Source organism: Procambarus clarkii, chromosome 37, assembly GCF_040958095.1.
Source record: "Procambarus clarkii isolate CNS0578487 chromosome 37, FALCON_Pclarkii_2.0, whole genome shotgun sequence".
Taxonomy (NCBI): domain Eukaryota; kingdom Metazoa; phylum Arthropoda; class Malacostraca; order Decapoda; family Cambaridae; genus Procambarus; species Procambarus clarkii.
The window spans coordinates 8,248,492-8,274,839 of NC_091186.1; the positions used below are offsets into that span (position 1 = coordinate 8,248,492).

Consider the following 26,348-nt stretch of genomic DNA (forward strand, 5'->3'; position numbering starts at 1 on the left):
AAAGACATTGCAAGAAAAAAAATGAGATGAGAGAGAATAGTAGGTATATTAAAGCCCATTGGTATATTAAAGCTCTGATTGATTACACTGACAGCTTGATTGGTAATTTAAACAAGATTAATAGACACCATACAGCAGATTGACAGCACATATAAGAAGACAGCAATGATAACAATGGTAAAGATGTTCGGATTGGGTACATAAAAATTTGGAGATTGGGTAGCAATAGATACAGTGCAATTTTAACCCTTAACATGCTCGGGGTCTAATATCCTGCCATCCGCACAGGCGCATGTCATTTTGAAAAAAAAAAAAAATTTTTTTTTTTGCTAATCTGTTAAGTTCTGTTCACTGATCACGGGAAAAAAAAAAATTCTATTGTACTTACTTTTGTTGCAATAGAGCCGAGAAGCTCTGTGATGACGTCACAATCTGCATGTTCGCTCATGCAGTACACGCCCGGGAGGTGTTGCGCGCGGTCCTCAAACAGCCAGAGTTGCCACAAATATATTTTCGCGCTATTTATTTACAATGTCTAAGCGCATTTTATCTAATTTTTTTTCACTAATTGTGTTTCAAATACTGTTTGAACATATTTTGTATCAATAATTGTTGCATATTTGAGTATATACAGGCGCACACAAATGTTTTCAATTACAGCAATATAATATGTCATTACAGTCTATTATATTGTATGTTCTGCTTATATTTGTATATATTTACACACACGCACACGCTATCTGCTTATATGTTTACATATTTACACACTCGCACACGCTATACACACTTTGAAGCACACTTATAAGATTTCTAGACTGTGGTAGTCATTGAAGCAGTCGACAGCACATAATGGGATACCACACGTTTCACACCATGTTTGCACAAGCTTCCGTTTCTTGTCTCTACGTGTCGTTGTTTTACACACCAAGCAATCACGTTGGGCTATTGCACGCTTCACACCAGGTGGCAAATACTTAAGTTTGTGTGCTAGGAAGCCTTCAGTGTGAGCGAGGCGTGGAGTACCAGCATGCTGCAACAGTGGGTTTATGATGGGCCGCTGAATACCTGGGACATCTTTTGCAAACTTTCCTAATAACTGTATTGCAGCATCAAATACAAAGTCACGGAAAGTGGGCTTACGTCCAGTTCTCACAAGGTACATGTTGAAACAGTTCAGCATGCTCATGTCCACAAGATGGAAGAACACTTTTTTCGTCCACCTACATGTCTTCCGCACACACTCTGCAGTGCCAATCATCATGTCTGATTTATCAATCAACCGCATGTTGATATTATAGTCTAAAACACAGTCTGGCTTATATAGTGGTGCGTTTGTTTTATGGCTCACTTTCCCACTGTTCACCATTGTTCCATCATGAATTGTTGTCAACAAGTTCACCTCTCTTTTGTCTTTCCACCGAACTGACAGAATGTTATCACTTTTCCTTCTCTGACACTCACCAACTGCAATGTCGTTGTCAAACACAGGCATTTCCCTTCGTTGTGGCTTTACTGTACCAACCAATCCGGTTCTATTTTCTAGCAAGAACCGAGCTAGCAAGGGACTTGTATAGTAATTATCTGTGTATAAAATGTGTCCCTTGTTCATCCACGGAGCCATGATGGTCTTCACTACACTCCCCGAGAATCCATGTTCGTCGTTACCGGGAATGTCTACATCACTAGCCGAGTACAGAATCATGTGTAACACGTATCCTGTCTCACAATCACAAAGAACAAAAAATTTCAGGCCAAATCGGTTTCGTTTTGAGGGAATGTACTGTTTGAATGGAACACGTCCCTTGAAAAGTATGAGAGATTCATCAACCACCAGCTTCTGTGCTGGTACGTAAAAATCTCTGAATTTTCCAATAACATCGTTCATGTAGTGCCTCACTCGCCACAGTCTATCATCAGGTGTTCGGTCCTGAACACTTCCAAAATGTAGACACCTGAGGAGTATCTGAAACCTGTCTCGTGACATATATTTCCCGAATAAAGGTGTTGGTATTGTCTTGTCCTTGCTCCAATAGTCATTTATTGCATGTTTGTGACAGTGCTTCATCAACAAACAGAGTGCCAAAAACACATACAGTGTGTCCTCACTTGAACGAACTATATGGGGCGAAGCCGATTCGTTCCAGTGCGGAATTCGTTCCATCCGTCCGGCCCCAACAACCTTCTTATTTTTTTTTTTTTTAAACATATGCCAGGACACATTAGTTTGTTTCTTTGTTGTATGGTGCTTCATTATAATATCTTTCATGCTCTTTTGGTGTCAATAATAATCTGAGATGCGAGAATCACCATCCCCCACCCCACTCACACCATCCTCCACACCACCCACACCATCCTCCACACCACCCACACCATCCTCCACACCACCCACACCATCCTCCACACCACCCACACCATCCTCCACACCACCCACACCATCCTCCACACCACCCACACCACCCACACCATCCTCCACACCACCCATACCATCCCCACACCACCCATACCATCCCCCACACCACCCACACCATCCCCACACCATCCTCCACACCACCCACACCACCCACACCATCCCCACACCATCCTCCACACCACCCACACCATCCCCCACACCACCCACACCATCCCCCACACCACCCCCACACCACCCATACCATCCCCCACACCACCCACACCATCCCCCACACCATCCCCCACACCACCCACACCATCCCCCACACCACCCACACCATCCCCCACACCACCCACACCATCCCCCCCACCATCCCCCACACCACCCACACCATCCCCCACACCACCCACACCACCACCCACACCATCCCCCACACCACCCACACCATCCCCCACACCACCCACACCATCCCCCACACCATCCACACCATCCTCCACACCACCCACACCATCCCCCACACCACTAACACCATTCGCCCCCACCACCCACACTCCCCACACCACCACCCACACACCCCACACCACCACCCACACACCCCACACCACCACCCACACCATCCCCCACACCACCACCCACACCACCACCCACACCACCCACATCATCCCCCACACCATCCACACCATCCCCCACACCACCCATACCATCCCCCACACCACCCACACCATCCCCCACACCACCCACACCATCCCCCACACCATCCCCCACACCCCCACACCATCCCCAACACCACTAACACCATTCGCCCCCACCACCCACACTCCCCACACCACCACCCACACACCCCACACCACCACCCACATCATCCCCCACACACCCCACATCATCCCCCCACACCCAACCACACCACCCACACCTAACCACACCACCCACACCAACCCACCCACACCCAAACCACACCACACCACCCAAACCATACCACACCACCCACACCGTGTATTGAAGCAGCAGGCTTGGAAGCGTCTCAACTCGCCTGACAAAAAAAATGATGGGTTGACAGGTCTCCTCTCACACCTCCAGGACCCGCCCACCCCCCAGGTACCCGGCCATACACACCACAATGCCAAGTCAGCTATTGTTTTCTTCAGGAAACAATAAAACGTGTTAATGATTAATAATGTATATTAATACACGAAAATTAACATATTTTGGCATAAATATTTTACAGCTAAGATTGAGATTTATAATAGAGTATGAATGAGAGGTTTGGCAGCCATGCGTGGTCACCACCCTTCTCTCTCCACTTCCACCTCCCCTGACAACACCTTCCACCACTGACCCCACCTGCCTCTTTCCACCACCTGCCTCCCCTGACCCCACCTGCCTCCCCTGACCCCACCTGCCTCCCCTGACCCCACCTGCCTCCCCTGACCCCACCTGCCTACCCTGATCCCACCTGCCTACCCTGACCCCACCTGCCTCCCCTGACACCGCCTGCCTCCCCTGACCCCACCTGCCTCCCCTGACACCGCCTGCCTCCCCTGACCCCACCTGCCTCCCCTGACACCGCCTGTCTCCCCTGACACCACCTGCCTCCCCTGACCCCACCTGCCTACCCTGATCCCACCTGCCTACCCTGACCCCACCTGCCTCCCCTGACACCGCCTGCCTCCCCTGACCCCACCTGCCTCCCCTGACACCGCCTGCCTCCCCTGACCCCACCTGCCTCCCCTGACACCGCCTGCCTCCCTTGACCCCACCTGCCTCCCCTGACACCACCTGCCTCCCCTGACACCACCTGCCTCCCCTGACACCACCTGCCTCACCTGACCCCACCTGCCTCCCATGACACCACCTGCCTCCCCTGACCCCACCTGCCTCCCCTGACCCCACCTGCCTCCCCTGACCCCACCTGCCTCCCCTGACCCCACTTGCCTCCCCTGACCCCACCTGCCTCCCTTGACACCACCTGCCTCCCCTGACCCCATGTGCCTCCCCTGACACCACCTGCCTCCCCTGACCCCACCTGCCTCCCCTGACACCGCCTGCCTCCCCTGACACCGCCTGCCTCCCCTGACACCGCCTGCCTCCCCTGACACCACCTGCCTCCCCTGACCCCACCTGCCTCCCCTGACACCGCCTGCTTCCCCTGACACCGCCTGCCTCCCCTGACACAACCTGCCTCCCCTGACCCCACCTGCCTCCCATGACACCGCCTGCCTCCCCTGACACCACCTGCCTCCCCTGACACCACCTGCCTTCCCTGACACCGCCTGCCTCCCCTGACACCGCCTGCCTCCCCTGACACCGCCTGCCTCCCCTGACACCGCCTGCCTCCCCTGACACCACCTGCCTCCCCTGACACCGCCTGCGTCCCCTGACACCGCCTGCCTCCCCTGACACCACCTGCCTCCCCTGACACCGCCTGCCTCCCCTGACACCACCACAAATGATGCCAGCCACCTCACCAAGGCCTAACGTTCACACGACCTGTGCTTGTTTTATTGGCCTACTCAAAATTTATTCTAAATAGATATTAGTACAGTACGTAGGCTGTTAGAGGAGGGAGGGAGGGATCCAGGAAACAACCTCCCCCCTCCCACCCCCCACCCCCCAATGGCTCAGGGAGCGACCGGCCGGCCACACAATGCCAGCTGTTATCTACACCCCAATTGTATTAAAAATTCTGTGAAAAGGAAATGTGTTCAAACTGTTTAAAATATGTACTGTATATATTACAATTTTCACCATTATTATTTCTCCAATATGACATTTTTCTAATAAAAAGGCTATTTTCAGTGTAGATAATGCGATAATTATCATTAAATTGACTCTTGGCATCTGACGATGAGAGGAGAGTGAGGTAGTGGGTGGTCTCTGTGGTCAGGTGCAGGAAGGAGGGTGGAAGCGGGGGAGCACATGTTGCCTCCTGACAACAACTCTCACCAATGCCCCCCTGACACCATTTTATCACCATTTTTATCACCATTTCTCCCTAGAAACAATGCGTAGGGATAATAAAACACTACATAACTGTTTACACTCTGGCGAATCATAGTTGATGACAGCCAGCTCTGACGCTCGGCCTCGGTGACCGCTTGGACGAACATTCCTCACTTAATCGAACATTTGTATGTTCCACTGAACATTTGGTGCCGAATTCAATTTGTTCGGCTCTTCCGGGAATTCGATAGAGCGGGGTTCGTTAGTCTGAGGAAGCACTGTACATTTCCGCCACTGGTATTTTTCCAACGCTGCAGTCGTGAAAATTCTGTGATTTCCCTCTCAATCAGGTAAGCAGCATGCAGGTTCGTTTGGTGTACAATGTATTCCATGAGTGGTTCATCATAGAATGCTGTAAAATATTCCATCTCAGCCATGTCCTCACCTTGATTAGGGAAAAGGTTTGTAATCCCTACATCTTTATCGTCAAAGTGAGGAATATTAGGAATAAAATCGTCACCATCACTCCACTCAAGTATACCAGGCGTCCTGCGAGATGCAGAGGAAGGACGGCGAGGAAGCGATGCATACCGGCGACCAGGAGCTGAATACCGTCTGCGAGAAGCACGGCGGCTACGTGCACGTGAGGTGGGTGCACGTGAGGTGGGTGCACGTGAGGTGGGTGCACGTGAACACGAGGGTCTTGGTCCCTCATGTGGTGCCATGCGGTGGCGCTTGGCCGGGCGAGATGCTGCTGACGCGACAATTTCTCGCCCAGTTACACCACTGGTACCAGCCACAGGCTCAATAAAACTTTGATCTGAGTCACTAAACCCAGAAAAGGAGTCACCTCCCTCTGACTTGTCACCCTCAAACAGAAAATATCCACAGGAACTGTGAGGTCGTGGTAGAATTGGGGTAGAAACTGGGCGAGGAGGCATCGGTGAGCGTATAGGCCTCGCCATGGCATGGCGGTCATTCTTACTTTCACTGCTGCTGCTACTATCACCCGACAACTGTGTATAATCCTCATCGTTGTCTGAATCGTCAAACACACTTTCTTCACCTTCAGAGAATAATTCGTGGGCTATTTGCTCTGGGGTGAGGGACTGAGTGGTGCGTGCCCGTGAGGCGTTTGACCGTGCGCTCGCCATGGTGACTCTCGCTAAACTGAGGCCTCCCATGCCTTCGGACCGTGAGCGGGATTTTTTTTCAAAATGGCCGCTGTTTACTAGAGCCCCTGGGCAGCGTATGGGACCCCCAGCTACACCGCGGGCCATTCAAATCGTGCGCGGTACCCATACACTTCATATGAAGTGAAGCGCAGTTGACTGGTAAAACGATTTACACTTCATATGAAGTGATGCGCACTTTAAGGGTTAAAGCAAAATGTAAAAAACTATGAAGATGAAATTAGGTACTTTTTTGTATTGTTTATGAATGACGCAAAAGTTGGACAGCTTTTAAATTCAATAGGGAGTGAGTTCCATGGACTGGGTCCGTTTGTTTATATATATATATATATATATATATATATATATATATATATATATATATATATATATATATATATATATATATATATACATATATATATATATATATATATATATATATATATATATATATATATATATATATATATATATATATATATATATATATATATATATATATATATATATATATATATATATATGTCGTACCTAGTAGCCAGAACTCACTTCTCAGCCTACTATGCAAGGCCCGATTTGCCTAATAAGCCAAATTTTCCTGAATTAATATATTTTCTTTAATTTTTTTCTTATGAAATGATAAAGCTACCCATTTCATTATGTATGAGGTCAATTTTTTTTTATTGGAGTTAAAATTAACGTAGATATATGACCGAACCTAACCAACCCTACCTAACCTAACCTAACCTATCTTTATAGGTTAGGTTAGGTTAGGTAGCCGAAAAAGTTAGGTTAGGTTAGGTTAGGTTAGGTAGACGAAAAACAATTAATTCATGAAAACTTGGCTTATTAGGCAAATCGGGCCTTGCATAGTAGGCTGAGAAGTGCGTTCTGGCTATTAGGTACGACATATATATATATATATATATATATATATATATATATATATATATATATATATATATATATATATATATATATATATATATATATATCATTGAATATGACCGCATATTCTGTATTTATTATTTTCTGGTTTAGGGCTTCTATCCCTCTAACTATTTTCTTAGCATCAGGGCTTAATTGAAATAGGAGTTCTCCAAAACTCATTTTCGTACTTTTAAGGTGAAGAAAAGAAGTGATTTACTATAGAGTGTATTACACTTATTTGTATAATTTGCACGACGTTTCGAACCTCCATGGTTCATTCTCAAGTGAACAGATCTTATAATACTAGTTGATTTTATACCCGCATTAGGTCAGGTGATAATACAATGAAGGTGAAAACATGGGGGGATACATAAGGGATAAACATAGGGGCTGCAGAAGGCTTATTGGCCCATACGAGGCATCTCCTATCTAAACACAAAGATTAATCCAGTGTAATTGGCCTGTTATGTTGGACATTGTCTTCTGTGTTGGCATCGATATGTTCTTGTCTTGTCCTTACTCTCATGGTGGGTAGAGTAAATAGTTCCGTGATTTGGGTGTTCATGGTAGGTCGCTCTATTCTTATGTGAATTGCCTCAAGAATTTGTAATCTTCTTGAATCTTGGGTTTTGTCTATTATGCAAGTATTCTTGTTCAACATTTCTCTTGTTAACAAGAGAAATGTTGAACAAGCATGAACCTGAAGTTCATGCCTTCTTTACCCAACAAAGTCTCATCCGTTTATCAAAGAATTTTTAAATATATTTTCATATTGATTTATTGGGGTTCTATTACATGGCCAGGAAGAATTTCAGATCCGGATTAACATTAAGAAATATTTTTTTGTACATTTATATAGAAATATTTCTTTAGTATTTTACCATCCATGTATTTAAAAGCAATTATGAAGTTAGAAAAAGTAGCATAGGCTCCTCGCACAACATTCTTTATGTGGTCCTCAGGTGATACTTTTCTATCTAGAACCATCCCTAGATCTCTCTTTTTTTATCAGAATTTTTTAAGGATTTCTCACATAATTTATAGGTTGTGTGGGGTCTATGTTCTCCTATTCCACATTCCATAACATGACATTTATTCACATTAAATTCCATTTGCCAAGTGGTGCTCCATACACTTATTTTGTCCAGGTCATCTTGAAGGGCATGCCAATCATCTAAGTTTCTTGTTCTTCCTATTATCTTAGCATCATCAGCAAACATGTTCATATAATTCTGTATTTCATCTGGTAGATTGTTTATGTAGACAGGTTTATGTACCACAGGTTTATGTACCTGTGGTACTCCACTTGTAACATTTCTCCAGTCTGATACATTGCCTCTGATTACTGCCCTCATTTTCCTGTAAGTCAGAAAAGTTTTCATCCATGTTAGAAGCTTACCTGTCACCCCTCCAATATTTTCCAGTTTCCGGAACAACCTCTTTATGTGGAACTCTATCAAAAGCGTTTTTTAGGTCCAGATAGATGCAGTCAACCCAACCATCTCTTTCCTGTAAAATCTCTGTTGCTCGATCATAGAAACCGAGTAAATTCGATACACCGGATCTTCTAGATCAAAAACCATACTGTCTGTCTGATATTATATCATTTCTCCCCCAGTGTTCTACCCATTTAGTTTTTGTTACTTTTTCCAATATTTTGACTATTACACTTGTCAATGATACAGGTCTATAATTGAGTGGGTCTTCTCTGCTGTCACTTTTGTAGATTTGAAGTATTGTGTTTGTGTGTGTAGCATGTGCATTAATTCAAGTAGAGTGGCTGTGTGTTATCTGTAGCTGCAGCTGTAGAGAAACAATTTTTGTTTAATGAGGATATATATTTTATTCAGGTTTTCCTTATTTTCAGTTCACATTCAGGAAAATCAAAATAGGAAGATCAGGGAAGTGAAAGACAAGAATGTAGAGCAAGAGGATAAGTCCTTGAAAAAAATGAAGAAACACCGACTTTCTCAAGATACAACTGTGACAAGTAATCAAAACTCATTCTTCGATTTCTAAGCAAAACTTGTACTCACCTAGTTGTGTTTGCAGGGGTTGAGGATTGGCTCTATGGTCCCGTGTTTCAACTATCAATCAACTGGTGAATATATTCTTGGGCCATTCCTGCAGTTTGTCCAGTTTTAGTTATAAATTTTAAAGATTTAAAAATTGTAAAGTAATATAAACTTAATGGTAATTTAAGTAATGAAAACTTATTGGAACTTAAAGTAAAAATGAACTAGAATAATTAATAACAATGGATGACCAATAAAAGTCAAAAAGCAATTATGAAATCTATAAAATGAATAGCTTACTTACTATAATATAATAAGTACACTATAGTTTAATATTAAAGTTACACTAAAACACTAAAACAAAATGTGGTAGATTAAATTGAGATACACTCAGGTACACTGGATGATAAAGTTTATACTAGAGGACACAGGCAAAGCCAGTGTACTGTGGAACAAGGAAGTAAAAAAAGAAAAAAAAGAGACAATAATAAAGAAGACCCATTTTTTTTCTGGGGGGAGCCCCGTCGGCTCCCCGGAGCTTTACCGGCTGATATGCTAATGTCAGACTTTGGCATCAGTCATGTGTATGGAGTTCTAGGGCCTACCGGGGACCACGAGCCAGAACCTGGCCCCTTCAGAGAGGCAAGGGGAGCAATGGCCTATAGAAACCCCCGTGTGGTTGGAAGCATTCTATGTCTGCCATCGACCGGGTGAAGCATCCAGAAAGGTAAGCATTCCAAAACAAACCCCTATTCTGGTGAAAATTGCTACCTAAGCCGAACTAGTGAATAGAACTCTTCAACAGAAAACAAGGAAACTAGTGTGACGTCATACGTCACCGCGCCGCTGTCTGCGCAGCTCCCCCCTCCCCGGGAGGGGGAAGGGGGAGCCCCAGACCTCCCACGCCGGCTATCCACCCATCAGTTCTTCGGCTGATGCTATAGGCAATGGTTATGTGCTCCGGCTCCAGTGGTTGTTTCAGCACTGTACCTAGAGTGTGGTGTCTGTTTTCTAGGTGGTGCGTGAGCCGGGTGTGATTCTTCAGTACTCGGGCTGCATGCGCCTAGGGTTCCCTTCCCTAGGTGCCCTGTAAGTACTGCCCTTGGGGCTTGGGGCCACCTTCCACAAGTTCCTTGGGTCCTGCCCCTGCTTGGCCGTTTACTGCTTGGTTTTCGGCCGCTCTTTGTGTGCTCGGGTGTTCTGTCTCCCTTGTTCGCCTTCGAGTAAGGGGCAGTGTTTGCACTGGTGGGGCGCGGGGTACTGTGCAGCTTGTCTTTACCAATCATAGCGGCCGGCTCTGTTCCGCTTGGGTACGCTGTCCTCTTGCGGGGTTTTCTTTTTCTTTTGTTTATATACCTGGTGGGGGGGTCTGCCTTTGTTCTTGCCCCTTGTGTCCCTTGTGTTCTGAGTATTTCTGGTGGTACCCCCTGCTAGGTCCCCGTGAGTGTACACGTCCCGGGGGTTCAGCTCTTAGAAAGTTGTTTGGTAGCTTGGGTGCCGGTTAGCAGTACCCTGCCTGGGATTACCTGAGCGCGAGTCCTCTTAAAGTAAACGCTCGGGACCCTGGGAAACCCCTGGGGGCGCGCGGGTCCGATGGATGTGACCCCAGAGCCCCCCCCCTCGCTTCCAGCGAGTTTGAGGGTTGCTCTCACCTTTTGTCTCTGGGTGACTCTCTGTTTTGCCTCCGTCTGCTGCCTGTGGGGTCGGTGACACCTTCGACCCGGTGTCCTGCGAGTTTGGTTGCTCGTTGTGGCTCGGTTCCCCAGTTGTGCTAACAAAGTGGGTGCGGGCAGCAGGGGCGTTGCACTTGAGCCTTGGTGGTGGCAACGTTCTCGTGGTTTCCTCCCCGGGAGCCCCGGGGCTGCCCCGTTGTATTTCGTTTTGGGACTTGGGGGTGTTGGTTGCTTCGGTTCCATCCACGCCCCCTTGTCTTTCCCCTGGTTCACCCTTCCTGCCTGCATCCGGTTCCTTACCGTCTGTAGGTTCAGGGCGGGGTGTTTGGTGGTGTTGAGACTCGGGCGGTCTCGGGGAATTCCCCTTCCGGGGTAGTGACGGGGGCATTTGGGCCTGTTCCTCCAGCCGTGTTGTATGAGTCTGCCAGTGGGCTCCCTTCCTTAGTGTTTTCACGGCTGCCCCAGTTTTCTGGTACGGCCGGGGCTTTGGGGGAACGGCTCGGCCCCGGGGCCTGTCGTGTAGGTTCCCGGGGCTGGGGAGGGGCTGACTTGGGGGGGCCTTGGCCCCGTTAGACCCCGTGGGGGGTTTTATCCCCCTCTAGGCGGGGCTTGTGGTTACGCGGAGTGGGGTCTTTCCTCCCCATTCGCCGTACGTGCTGTTGGACGTCGGCCCCTCCCCGGGCTCGGTTCCTTGGCCTTTGAGTCGGTTGGTTCCGTCCTGTGGGTGGATGTTTCCTCCCCCGCTTTTTGGGACGGTGTTTTTGTCATTTTCCCCGTTCGATGGGGTTCTGCGTGACTTCTGATCTCGGGTGCGCCTGCGCCTTCGTGTGCCTTCGGGACTAGTGTTGGCTTCTGTGTTCTCGAGGGTACGGGAAGGTTTTTCGCTACTTCCCGCATTATTGGAACGTCTGTCGGCTCCTAGTACTTGTCGCCCTGTTGGGCTACTTGTCGCCCTGTTGGGCTACTTGTCGCCCTGTTGGGCTACTTGTCGCCCTGTTGGGCTACTTGTCGCCCTGTTGGGCTACTTGTCGCCCTGTTGGGCTACTTGTCGCCCGGTTGGGCTACTTGTCGCCCGGTTGGGCTACTTGTCGCCCGTTTGGGTTCCCTTTTTTTGGGCTCTTGGCTTCTTTGGCCGGTTTTATTGTTCCTGCTTCCTCTTTTGGCTCCTTTTCTCGTGCAATAGTCCTGGCTGGCGCCTTCCCGCAGGGAGGGTGTGCGGTTCGGTCAGCGTGTTATGCGCATGCGCCGTGGAGTTTGTTTTGGTCTGGGCGGTGGTTCAGTGCTGGGGTTTTGCGCCCTTTTTTGCTACAGTGCTTCGCCTCTCGTTCTTCTCCCTGGCTGCGGTATGTGCCCCTTTGCGCCGGGGGTGTCCTGGTTCCCAGTTGTGGGGAGGACACCGCGGTTTTCCCTGTGTCATGGGTGTGGACCGCCTCCTTCGCCTCTCCCTGTTCTCCTGCGGGTCCGGCAGGGTCCGGCTCTGGCGTCTTCACCTGGCAGTGCTCCCAAGTTCTTCTGGGCGCGGTTGAGTCGTGTCAAGTTCGAGCCACCATTCGCCAGGTGAGTTTCTGCGGTCTGGCGTCTTTTGGCCGGGCGCTGGATGCGGCGGTGTTTCTATACCTGTCTTTATTTAGGTATAATTTTGTACGACTGAGACCGTTCGCACACCAGTGACTGTCCCTTTATCACCCCTTCCTGTCCCCCTCATGTGCATGTCCAACCTATGCTGGAGTCATTCAGGGGACCCTCCTTTTTTAATGTTGTGAGGTGTGGGGGTTGTAGGGTTGGTTCTGTACTCACCTGGTGAGGCTCCTGGCTGTGCTTGCAGGATTTGAGCTCTGGCTCTTGGGTCCCGCCTATCTGGTAGAACTTGCGGGATAGTACCAGTGGAGTGCAGTGGTGCTATTGGCACTTTTGGGGAACACTGTATTACCATCAGTGGTCTGTGCTTGTTACACGACCTACTTGCGAGCATAAGCCTTCTTGCTGGTTCGTCCGTGGACTTCCAGGGCGCACTGGCCTGTTTTCGTATGGCAGTTCCGGCCCGTCCTGGTTGTGGGGGTATGTGGGCCGGTGGACTGCTCCTAGCAGCTGCCTGGTGGGCCATCCTCTGGCCGGTCTGGCCTGACCTTGGGCCGGGCTTGAGGTGTAAAAGAGCTCCCAGTACCTCATCCAGCAGGTATCGAGCGGGGTTTCTCCGCCGTCGGTCACCTGGTGCAGGTTTCTGGGCCTGCAGGGTTTTGTCGTGTCTCCGTTGGCCCTGTCTGGGGTCTGCCTGCTCCGTTCTCTGCCTTTGCAGAGGGGAGTTGCTATTTACATGTTGCATGTTGCAGTGGTGCCTGTTGCTGCTGCTGCTGCACGTGTGCATTGGTACCGTGTTTCACGGTGGCGTGTCCTTGTTCCTGTGTCCGGTTGTGGAGTGGCACTTTGCTGCCGTTTTGTGCCTGGGGATTGCGTGGGGTTTTTGTCCCTGCCTGATTGTCCACCCCTGGTTGTTCTCCTGGTTTTTTTTTTTTTTTTGTGCTTCTGCTCTTTCCTCCTGCCTCTTCTGCAGCAGGGATGTTCTGCGTGTGTTCTTAGGCGTTGGTCAGCCTGTGTCCTGTGATGTGCTTCTTTGTCTCGGTCTGTTGCAGTTGTTCGTGCCCCTTGGTTCGGGTCCTGTTCTGGCGGCGACCCTTCCGCCTTCTTTGGTTTTTCTATCTTGCCCTGCCGGTTGTTGTTGTTTTATTTTTTTTGGGGGGGGGGGGGTTCTTGCGATGTCTCGCGTCGGACCCGTCGTTTCTGAACTCCTGGCGGGCTTGCATGCTTCGGGGAGTTTTTTCTGTTCGGCAGACGTTCCATCTCCTTGTGCCGCCTGGGTTTCGGTGGTCGCGCCCGAGATCTTCTCGCGGCTCCGCCTTTTTCCTGGGCTCGGGGGGGCCTTGTCGGGGCTGCTTATGTTCTGCCTCGTGGTCTCGCCTCCGGTTGGTGGTCGGGTGGCTTCGTGGTTGGTGTCCCACCTGCGTGCTTCTCTTGGCGGCAGTATGGGGTATTTTGGCGGTCCTTCCTTTTCCTGTCCCTTCTTAGGTGGTTCCTCTTGTTAGCTTGGTTTACTCTCGGCTTGGTTTTCTAGTGGGGGTTGGGGGCCGTCGTCTTGCCACATACTGTCGCCTCTTTTTCGTGCGGCGCAGGCGGAGCCGCTTCAGCTTGCTTTCGGTCTTGGTGTTGCTTCTGCACCGTTAGTCAGTTGTCTTGTGCGTCATTTCACCTCCGGCCTGTTCGTGCGCCGCTTGCACCATCCTGGTCTCTGGTCAGCGTGCTCTGTCTTCTACTCGGTTGGTAGTGCCCCTTCGGTTCCGGTGTGTTTTTTCGTCGGCTCTTTCCTTTGGGCCTTTGCCTCTGGGGATCGGTTCGCTGTGTTTTCTTGCTCCTTCGGTTTTAGCGTTTTGGTTGTTTGATGGCAGCAGTCTCCATCTTTTCTGGCGCGGGGTGGGGCTGCTGCATTCTGGAGGGGTCCAGGGTTTGTTGGTGCTTCGTTGGTCGGGCCGGGGGTGTGTCGTTTTTGTGTTCAGTGGCGGCCCTCTGCTGTTGTTTGCGTGCCACGGCGTTTGGGTCCGGAGCGCGTTTTGCGTTGATCCGGTTCTGTTCTTCCCGGTTCGCGGGTGATGGTGTCCCGGGTGGTCAGCCGTGTTCTTGCGGCTAAGCTGCCTGTGTTCTTCCCTCATGCCTGTGGCGTTCGTGGCTTCGCTGCTCTCGCTGCCGTCTGGGCGACGTGGCCTTGCAGTCTTTCGGGCATGGATTTTTGGTGTTCGTGCAGGGGCCTTGCTGCTTGTGGTTCTCGTGTTGTTCCCGGGATTTTCGGGGCTGTGGCGCCTTGGGTTGGCGTTTGCTGCCGGTTGTCTCGCCTCCTTGAAGGGTGCGTGGTGTCCGCCTCCCGGTTTTGTCCCTTTGACCTTCCTCTGTGGGTAGTTAGCTCCGGGGAGCCGACGGGGCTCCCCCCAGAAAACCAGCGTTGAATGTAATGAAACGCCATTTTCTGGGTGAGACCCGGAGGCTCCCCGGCAACCCTCCCTCCCTCCGGTCGGCGTTTTTCGCGTGTTTTGACATCCAGCCTCAGAACTGATGGGTGGATAGCCGGCGTGGGAGGTCTGGGGCTCCCCCTTCCCCCTCCCGGGGAGGGGGGAGCTGCGCAGACAGCGGCGCGGTGACGTATGACGTCACACTAGTTTCCTTGTTTTCTGTTGAAGAGTTCTATTCACTTAGGTAGCAATTTTCACCAGAATAGGGGTTTGTTTTGGAATGCTTACCTTTCTGGATGCTTGACCCGGTCGATGGCAGACATAGAATGCTTCCAACCACACGGGGGTTTCTATAGGCCATTGCTCCCCTTGCCTCTCTGAGGGGGCCAGGTTCTGGCTCGTGGTCCCCGGTAGGCCCTAGAACTCCATACACATGACTGATGCCAAAGTCTGACATTAGCATATCAGCCGGTAAAGCTCCGGGGAGCCTCTGGGTCTCACCCAGAAAATGGCGTTTCATTACATTCAACGCTGGTTTTTTTTAAGTTAAAACCTTTTGGAAGGAAAGGCACAGCTAAAGTACACATTGGTAGTTAAATGAGGTTATAATTTGAACTCTGGTTATTCAGCAGCTATCCCACAGTCATTCAGGAGAATTGAGGTGAGCTTCAGTTGTTATAAAATAGGTTTTTCCAGTGTCAGTCCCCCTAGCTATAATTGTATTGTCTCCCACAAAACAATGTTTAATTACAGAGGAATTTTTCCAGAAACCCCGCAGTTTAAATAAGAGATTTTGTCTGAACCTGGTCAGACATTTATTCACATAAACATTTGATTTACTAGAGAGTGCAGATTTGAAAAGGTCTGACTTGCGGAAGCAGCTATCTAGTTTAACTCAAATTCTCCTGTTATTTATACCCTCCTGTTGATTTGATACCCACTCTATAAGCTGATTTGATGTCACTAGTTTTGATTGAATATTTTGATCATATCTTGAATATTTTGATCTTTGGGGAATATATTTCCATATTTGGATCATACCTTGGATCATTTGGTCTTGGGGGAAAGACCATCATGCATTCATTCATTAATTCATGATGGTCTTGGGAGAAGTTTGTGAATGAATGAATGGAGGTTTTGGGGAGGCTTCAAGTGTGCTTTTTGGACCTGGCGAGTCTTTGGTTCCTGTCCCATCTCAAGAATATCTGATCATATATTCAAAGCTCTTTTTGTTGTTTGGCAGTCTACCAGCTGTCAACTATTTGTTGTGATGTGTTTTGTTAATATATATTTTGTTTAGAATATACTGTATGGAAACCAGGGATACAAATATTGTATAGCTACAAATATAAAAAAAAAAAATTTAAATATAAAGTACTTGTTATATATTCTCAAATAATTATTATAAAAGTGTGCAATGAATTGATGTGTGCTGTATTTGCAGAGCATCAAATCATGTAGATGGTAGGGCAAGTACCTTGAGGTGCTTCCGGGGCTTAGTGTCCCCGCGGCTCGGTCGTCGACCAGGCCTCCTGGTTGCTGGACTGATCATCCAGGCTGTTGGATGCGGCTGCTCGCAGCCTGATGTATGAGTCACAGCCTGGTTGATCAGGTATCCTTTGGAGGTGCTTATCCAGTTCTCTTGAACACTGTGAGGGGTTTGCCAGTTATGCCCCTTATGTGTTGCGGAAGCGTGTTGAACAGTCTCAGGCCTCTGATGTTGATAGAGTTCTCTCTCAGAGTACCTGTTGCACCTCTGCTTTTCAACGGGGGTATTCTGCACATCCTGCCATGTCTTCTGGTCTCATGTGATGTTATTTCTGTGTGCAGGTTTGGGACCAGCCCCTCTAATATTTTCCACGTGTAAATTATTATGTATCTCTCCCGCCTGCGCTCAAGGGAGTACAGATTTAGGCTCTTTAGTCGATCCCAATAGTTTAGATGTGTTACTTTTTTTACTGAGTAATAATTTTTACTGATGGTTTACTGAGTAGATTCTAGCAGTAAAGATTCTCTGCACGCTCTTCAGGTCAGCAATTTCTCCAGCTTTGAAAGGGGCTGTCATTGTGCAGCAGTACTCCACTCTAGAGAGCACAAGCATTTTGAAAAGTATCATCATCGGTATAGGATCTCTAGTGTGAAAAGTTCTTGTTATCCAACCTGTCATTTTTCTTGCAGTTGTGACGGCTACTTTATTATGTTCTTTAAAGGTAAAGTCTTCAGACATGAGTACACCCAGATCCTTGACATTGCCTTTTCGTTCTATGTTATGATTTGCCCGAGTTTTTTACGTGGTTGCAGTTTTTATATTTTCATTTTGTCCATAGCGCATGAGCTGGAACTAATATTCGTTAAACACCATATTATTTTCTGTAGCCCATAGAAAGACCTGATCTACATCTGATTGGAGGTTTGCTGTGTCCTCTATGTTGCCTACTCTCATGAAGATCCTAGTGTCATCTGCAAAGGATGATACAGTGCTATAGGTTGTGTTCTTGTCTATGTCCGATATGAGGATAAGAAAAAATACTGGAGCAAACACAGTACCTTGGGGGACTGAGCTCTTCACGGTTGATGGGCTGGATTTTATTTTGTTGACTATTACACATTGTGTTCTGTTAGTCAGGAAATTGTAGATCCATCTACCTATTTTTCCGGTAATTCCTTTTGAACGCATTTTATGTGCAATAACACCATGGTCATTTATCAAAAGCTTTTGCGAAATCTTTGTAAATTACATCAGCATTTTGTTTGTCTTCCATAGCATCTAATGCCATATCATAGTGGTCCAGCAACTGCGACAGGCAAGAGCGCCCTGTTCTGAAACCATGTTGTCCGGGGTTATGCAGATGCTGTGATTCCATGTATTTTGTGATCTTACTTCTTAGCACTCTCAAAAATTTTTATGATGTGCGATGTTAGTGCTATCGGTCTAATTTTTTGCCTCTGCCTTATTTCCTCCTTTATGAATTGGTGCTATCTCTGCTGTTTTTAGTATATCAGGGATAATGCCAGTATCTAGGCTTTGTCTCCACATAATGTGGAGGGCCTGTGATAGTGGTTTTTTACAGTTTTTGATGAATATGGAGTTCCAAGAATCCGGGCCTGGTGCAGAGTGCATAGGCATACTGTTTATGGCTTCTTCAAAATCCAGTGGGGATAGGGTGACGTCTGATATATGATTTGATGTTGGTATCATATCCATGAAAAACTCATTTTGGTTAGAAATCTTTAGTGCGTTTAATGGCTCGCAGAAAACAGTCGTATTGCTTCCTCAGTAGCTCGCTCATTTCTTTGTTGTCATCGGTGAAAGTTCCATCTCCCTTTCGCAGGGGCCCAATACTAGATGTGGTTTTTGATCTTGATTTTGCATAGGAGAAAAAATATTTCGGATTCCTCTCTATTTCACTGATGGCCTTTTGCTCTCTTTGCCTCTCCTGGGTTTTGTATGATTCTTGTAGCTTGAGTTCAATTGTTTCTATTTCTCTACATAACCTTCTTCGCCGTTCTTGAGATAGGGTGCGACTCTCAAGTTGTTCCGCGATTCGCTTTCTTTGCCTATATAGGGAACGACGTTCTCGTTCCAATCTGCATCTCTTCCTCTTTTTTCTTAGGGGTATGCGGTTTAAACATATTTTTAGTGCTACTGAGCTTATTTTTTCCAGGCACTGGTTCAGATATGCATTTTCTAGCTGTTCTTCCCAGTTTATTTCTGTGCAGTCCTTGTTTATTTGCTCCCAGTTTATCTGTTTATTATTGAAGTTGAATTTGCTGAAATCTCCTCCACCGGGAATCTGGACTGGTTTTGAAGATCTATTCCCCATGGTTGTCATAACTTCAATTAAGTTGTGATCTGAGTAACAGGTATTTGTAATCATTATGTTTCTGATCAATTCATCATTATTAGTGAAAATGAGGTCCAGCGTGTTCTCCTTCCTAGTTGGTTCTACTATTTGCTTGTTTAAGGCAAACCTGTCGCACATCCGTAGCAGGTCATTTGCATGTGCCTGTTCATTTAGGCTACTTCCTGGTATTCTTTCTGATATTACTGTATTAGCCAGGTGCTTCCATTTCAGGTGCCGTAGGTTGAAGTCCCCAAGCAGGATGATGATCGGAGCTGGATTTGTGAGGTTTTCCAAGCAGTGTTCTATTTTCATTAGTTGGTGTTTAAACCGCTGAGGGTTTGCCTCCGGTGACATATATACAAGGACAATAAGTACATTTAGGATCTCTATTTTGATTATTAGCACTTCCACCATATCATTTGAGGTGTTTAGCAGCTCAGTACAGATGAGTGTGTCTTTGATGTAGAGGCTGACCCCACCCTGAAGCCGGTGTTTCCATCACATATGAAAAGATTGTACTCTGAGATCCATATTTCACCATCATGGTAGTCCTTTGTGTGGGTTTCTGTTAGGGCTGCAAACACTGCATTTGCCTCATGAAGGAGACCATCTATAAAGTGAACTTAGTTGGATTTGCGTGTTCTTATACCCTGGATGTTGGCAAATATAAATGATGTTATCGTGTTAGTGAAAGTGCTGGATGCCTTACTTCGTGATAATATCTGAGGCTCTGGTAAGGAGGCCACTGTGTTTGCGTCCTCTCTAGCATTTGACCGAGTTGGTGGAAGAGTCTGGTCATTTTTAGCCATTCTTCTCCTCCTCCTCTTGCTAAAAAATTATCCCAGTCGATGGAGTAGTGGGTGTTTTCATAGTGGCAGTGTTGCTACCACGTGTCGCACTCTTAATTTGTTTTGTTCACTTGTTAGATTGCATTACTTGCATTTTCCCACTAGTTATCTTACAGTAGAGGTAATTACCTAAGTGTAATTACCTAAGTGTAGTTACAGGATGAGAGCTACGCTCGTGGTGTCCCGTTTTCCCAGCACTCTTTGTCATATAACGCTTTGAAACTACTGACGGTCTTGGCCTCCACCACCTAACTTGTTCCAACCGTCTACCACTCTGTTTGCGAAAGTGAATTTTTCTTATATTTCTTCGGCATCTGTGTTTAGCTAGTTTATATCTATGACCTCTTGTTCTTAATGTTCCAGGTCTCAAGAAATCTTCCCTATCCATTTTATCAATTCCTGTTACTATTTTGTATGTAGTGATCATATCACCTCTTTTTCTTCTGTCTTCTAGTTTTGGCATATTTAATGCCTCTAACCTCTCCTCGTAGCTCTTGCCCTTCAGTTCTGGGAGCCACTTAGTAGCATGTCTTTGCACCTTTTCCAGTTTGTTGATGTGCTTCTTAAGATATGGGCACCACACAACTGCTGCATATTCTAGCTTTGGCCTAACAAAGGTCGTGAACAATTTCTTTAGTATATCGCCATCCATGTATTTAAAAGCAATTCTGAAGTTAGAAAGCGTGGCATAGGCTCCTCGCACAATATTCTTTATGTGGTCCTCAGGTGATAGTTTTCTATCTAGAACCACCCCTAGATCTCTTTCTTTATCAGAATTCTTTAAAGATTTCTCACATAATATATAGGTTGTGTGGGGTCTGTGTTCTCCTATTCCACATTCCATAACATGGCATTTATTAACATTAAATTCCATTTGCCAAGTGGCGCTCCATGTACTTATTTTGTCCAGGTCTTCTTGAAGGGCATGACAATCATCTAAGTTTCTTATCCTTCCTATTATCTTAGCATCATCAGCAAACATGTTCATATAATTCTGTATACCAACTGGTAGATCATTTATGTAGACAATAAACATCACTGGTGCAAGAACTGAACCCTGTGGTACTCCACTTGTGACATTTCTCCAGTCCGAAACATTGCCTCTGATCACAGCCCTCATTTTTCTATCAGTCAGAAAATTTTTCATCCATGTTAGAAGCGTACCTGTCACTCCTCCAATATTTTCCAGTTTCCAGAACAACCTCTTATGTGGAACTCTGTCTAGTGTCTGTGTCTAGTTTGGTGTCTAGAGGTGTCTAGTTTCTGTGTCTGGGCACTAGTTACCTGAGTACATTACACCTGCTTGATGGGGTTCTGGGAGTTCTTCTACTTCCCAAGCCCGGCCCAAGGCAAGGCTCAAATTGTGAGTGTTTTGTCCACCAGGCTGTTGCTTAGAGCGGCCCGCAGGGCCACATACCCACCACAGCTCGGCTGATCTGGAACTTCTCTTAGAAAACAGTCCAGTTTTCTCTTGAAGATGTCCACGGTTGTTCCGTCAATATTTCTTATAGTCGCTGGTAGGACGTTGAACAACCACGGACCCCTGATGTTTATACAGTGCTCTGATTGTGCCTATGGCACCTCTACACTATTTGGAAGAATACACACACAGTGGGTACTGGGGTGGGCCTACCTCCAAATGGCCCCTTGGTAAAAGTAAACCAATTTTAACTCAAATAATCTATGCTAGGATTCTTGGAAACCATTGTGGCACCACAATTGCCCTTCTTGGTCTCTGTCTACCGATTGTTGTAATGCCTGGTGGCCTCTGTCTACAGACTACTATGGTTCCAAATTTCTGTGATTTTGGTGTTTTATTTTTTGCAAGAAATATATATTTATTATATATGTTATGTTTTCCACATTTTCAGCACATCAGTGTCCACTTACTGCTGAAGCAAGTACCTTCATCAGGGTTCCCAAAGATCATATCTTAGAAGGGTCGAAGACGTCCATTATTTTGAAGTCATCAAATAGAAAAGAAGAAAGAAATAATTTGAAGATAGTCAAGAAGGAAGATGAATCTGTTGGAAAAGGGCAAGTCATGATGGTTCAGAAGAAAATAACGCACTATTTGTCTGATAGCAGATAATAAACTATTTTTTGATAATGTAATTGAGTCAGAGGTGAATCCCATCAATCTTACTTCCTTTACAGAAAAATAAATATAAACAAAATATTATTTATGTAAAATATGATTTATTTTTGTAATAAAATCAATAAACTTTATGTAATTAAGTCAGAGGTGACTCCCATCAATCTTACTTCCTTTACAGAACAATATAATTTCTAAGAAAAAATTCCTAAGTATTTTTGTAACATATATGATATATTTTTTTAATAAAATCAATAAACTTGTGTTTAAAGTCAGTAGTCCATATATTAATTTATCAATCCATCCTTGTGCAGTATGTGCAGTACCACAGCCTGGGTGGTACACATACTGCACATACTGCATATACTGCACATACTGCACATACTGCACATGTGTGCTTCTCTCAGAAGTTCCTGTTGCACCTCTGCTTTTCAACGGGGGTATTCTGCACATCCTGTCATACCTTCTTGTTTCATGTGATGTTATTTACGTGTGCAGGTTATTTTTGTGTGATGGTTGTAATTTCAGATTTTTGTTGATTAATTTGGAGTAGGGGTAATTAAGGGTGGTGGGTCCCCAAGCACAGTTATATATATATATATATATATATATATATATATATATATATATATATATATATATATATATATATATATATATACAGTATATATATATATATATATATATATATATATATATATATATATATATATATATATATATATATATATATATATATATATATATATACACACACACACACACACACACACACACACACACACACACACACACACACACACACATACACAGGCATACCTCAGAATAAGAGTTTAATCCGTTCCTGGAGACGCCTCGCCTTCCGAAAACTCGCATTCCGAAGTTAATTTCCCCATAAGAAATAAAGGGAAATGAATTAATCCGTTCCTGACTACCCCAAAAACCCCACATCAAACTAAATTTTTATACCTAATTTACCTAATTCATCTAAATAAACCTACAAAACTATGTTCCAGTTATTACTTACCTTACTGTCGAGTGCTGTAGGCGTATGGAAGATGGTGAGGAGGGGGGAGGAGGAGATCGAGGAGTTACTGTTTGGAAGGGAAGTCCCCTTCCATAATCACATCAGGCAGTGAGGACCTTTCTGGTGTGCTCTCCCTGGGACGTTTAACCTGAGTGCCACTAGGTCCTGGTTGAGGCTCGCTGCTCGATTTCCTCACCACAAATTTGTCCATGGAAGCTTGCTTTTCCCTTCTTCGCAAGCTCTCTCTGTAGTAAGGCATCACATTGTCATTGAAAAGATTAAGACAACGGCCAACTACAGCTTTGTCTGGGTGAGTATGTTCAATAGTTGTTTGAATCTCTTCCCACATCTGACACACCTTCTTAATTACTGCAGAAGGGACATTCGCTGGTGCTGTTGGTGCTGCTGCCACCTCCTCCTCCACTGCAGAATCATTCGCTGCTGTGTTGGCTTGCTGTTCCTGTTGAAGGGCTAGGAGTTCTTCGGTGGTCAGTTCTTCGTTGTGTTCTTCCACCAACTCCTCCACATCATCACCATCCAATTCCAAGCCCATTTGCTGGCCTAGACTAACAATTTCCTCAACAAAAGGCGCATCATTTATAGGCTCAAACCCCTCAAAGTCTAGTTCTCTCACACCTTCAGGCCACAATTTTCTCCAGCCAGAGATCAGGGTTCTTTGAGTCTTTTCTTGCCAGGCTTTGTCAACGAGTTTTAAAGCACTAAAAATGTTAAAATGCTCTCTCCAGAACTCTTTGAGGGTGAGGTTTGTGGCTTCAGTCACTTCAAAACATTTCCGGAAAAGTGCCCTTTCATACAGTTTCTTAAATTCGCTATGATTTTCTGGTCCATAGGCTGAATTAGAGGAGTGGTGTTAGGAGGAAGGAATTTAACTGTGAGGAATTTATTGTATTAAGGCATCAAATCATCTTCCAAGCCTGGAGGATGAGCAGGAGCATTGTCAAGGAGAAGCACGGCTTTGAGTGGCAATTGTTTCTCCTGCAGATATTTTTCTATGGCAGGGCACAGCACTTCATTCACCCACTCCGAAAAAATAAGCCTAGTGACCCATGCTTTTTTATTAGACTTCCACATCACAGACAAACGGGTTTTCTGCACATTATACTGTTTGAAAACCCTTGGATTTTTAGAATGATACACTAGCAAGGGTTTTAATTTTCAAATCGCCACTCGCATTTGAACACAGCACAAGCGTAAACCTATCTTTCATAGGCTTGTGTCCAGGCAAGGATTTTTCCTCCTTGGTAATGTATGTCCTCTTAGGCATTCTTTTCCAAAACAGTCCTGTTTCGTCACAATTAAACACTTGTTGCGGTAAGTATTCCCCAGTCTCTGCAAACTCTTTAAATTCGTCAATAAATCGTCCAGCGGCTGGTTTGTCTGAGCTGGCTGCCTCCCCATGCCTTGTAACACTATGGATACCACTTCTCTTTCTAAATTTTTCAAACCAGCCCCTGCTTGCCTTAAACTCTTTCTTATCTGCATCACTCGTTGCAGGGGTCTTCTTTAGAAGGTCTTCGTGCAACACCCTGGCTTTCTCACAAATAATGGCCTCCGAAACACTATCACCCCTCAACTCCTTGTCGTGTATCCAAATTAATAACAACTTTTTCCACTTCTTCAAGTATTTGTGGTCTTTGTGTCGTTAATGTTCTTACTCCTTTTGCCACATTAGCACTCATAATCTTATTTTTCTTCTTAAGTATAGTGCATATTGTTGATGTCGCTTTCTTGTACTGCCTACAAAGATCAACAACACGTGTACCGTTCTCATGCTTCCGAATGATCTCTTGTTTCTCCTCTATTGTCATCCTCACATGAACTTTCTGGCCTTTATCCTTACCACTGGCTTTCTTGGGACTCATGGTGAGATATATAATAACAAATTGTATAGACAAATCACCAAAAATCCAACAAAACACTGAAAATCCACGACAAGAATTGATGTGGGGGTAGTCACTGAGCGCGAGACAATGGTGAACTGAGGGGCAGCGGGGCAGAGGGGCGACGATCGCCGAACGACCACGCGCTAGGTCGGCTGTACGCGTATCAACAAACTCGCGTTCAAACTCGCCTCCCGAAGTAACCATCGCCTTCCGAGACAAATTTTTGGAGTAAATACACCTCGCCTTCCGAAAACCTCGCATACAGGGACAATCGCATTCCGAGGTACCACTGTGTGTATGTGTGTATGTATATGTATATATATATATATATATATATATATATATATATATATATATATATATATATATATATATATATATATATATATATATATATATTTATTTATTTATTTATTTATTTTAGTATACTTTGGTAGCAGTCTTTCCTTTAGACATATATTAATAAATATGACCGGAAAAGTAAGATTAATAATTCTAACACGAATTTTCTCAATATTTCTTATGTTTCTTTTCACTGTTGATGGTAACTGAAAAATCAATTCTCCAAAATTCATTTTTATTTCTAGTCTGACGCGATACTTGAACGCGTTTTGTAATAACTTATTACATTTTCAAAGAATTTTAGTTTACACACACACAACTATAACGTGCAAACACTAAACAGAGTTCTTACTTATGCTATGATTTAAACAGCTTTCATTTTATACCCGCATATCACCTCACCCAAAATGACGAGGTCGTGCGATGACGATGACGACGAGGTCGTGGGAGGAGGAAAGGAAGGCTGGTAGAGCAATTTGGGAGGCTGTGCGGACACTAAGGCCGCTGAGTCTTACAGGAAGGGTTGCTTGCTCCCACTGAGAGTCGTCCAATGGCAGGTTAAGGACTTCACCAGCATGGACCTCAGAAGGGTGTCATACACATTTAACTTAGGGCTGCTGTAGGATGGAGAACATCTCAGAAAGTAGGTCAACTTAGGGAGAGACAGGCATCTTGTGAGGAGAAAGAGAGCATCATGGGCATCAATCTTGTTAATCCTGTCCAGCATTCTCTTTAGATCAGTGATTTTTGCATCCAGGACCACCTCGATTTCTCGTGGGCCAATGGGGGCACCCAAGAGAATGCAGTCCGGTGGCTCGACAACAAGAATTCTGGAAGAACATTTTGCATTTGCCCAGTGATGTCTGGGTTGCGGGAGATTATTTCACATTGGACGCATTGAGAATGAGGCCTAAAGCTGCTTCCTGCTCCTGGATTTTCCTTATATCCTCCAAAATGGTTTCCGGAGTTCCAGCGAGAGTGCCATCATCCAGGTACCAGATGTTTAGCTCGCTTGTCAGACTATCAGTGACCTCTTTGATAGCTAGGCAGAAAAGGAGGGGGGCTAAGGGGTCACCTTGTTGGACACCTTCACAGGAGTTTATTTCATGCTCCTATCTATATATATATATATATATATATATATATATATATATATATATATATATATAT

The 26,348-nt window shown here is 45.7% G+C and overlaps 1 protein-coding gene across 4 annotated transcripts in view; it reads left to right on the top strand.

Annotated features, from left to right (window-relative positions):
- Window positions 1-22,180, top strand: part of LOC123774831 (uncharacterized) — a 29,002-nt gene extending 6,822 nt beyond the window's left edge. For 2 of the 4 annotated variants that reach the window (XR_011230613.1, XR_011230615.1), the window contains exons 6-7: window positions 9,302-9,535; window positions 21,682-22,180. Coding sequence is in view for 2 of the 4 variants with exons in the window: in XM_069337051.1 (XP_069193152.1) it covers window positions 9,302-9,424; window positions 21,682-21,902 (344 nt within the window). In the remaining 2 variants the exon portion in view is untranslated. The remainder of the gene's footprint in view (window positions 1-9,301; window positions 9,536-21,681) is intronic. The other 2 variants (XM_069337051.1, XM_069337052.1) reach the window with 1 other exon arrangement.
- Window positions 22,181-26,348: the final 4,168 nt, after the last annotated feature.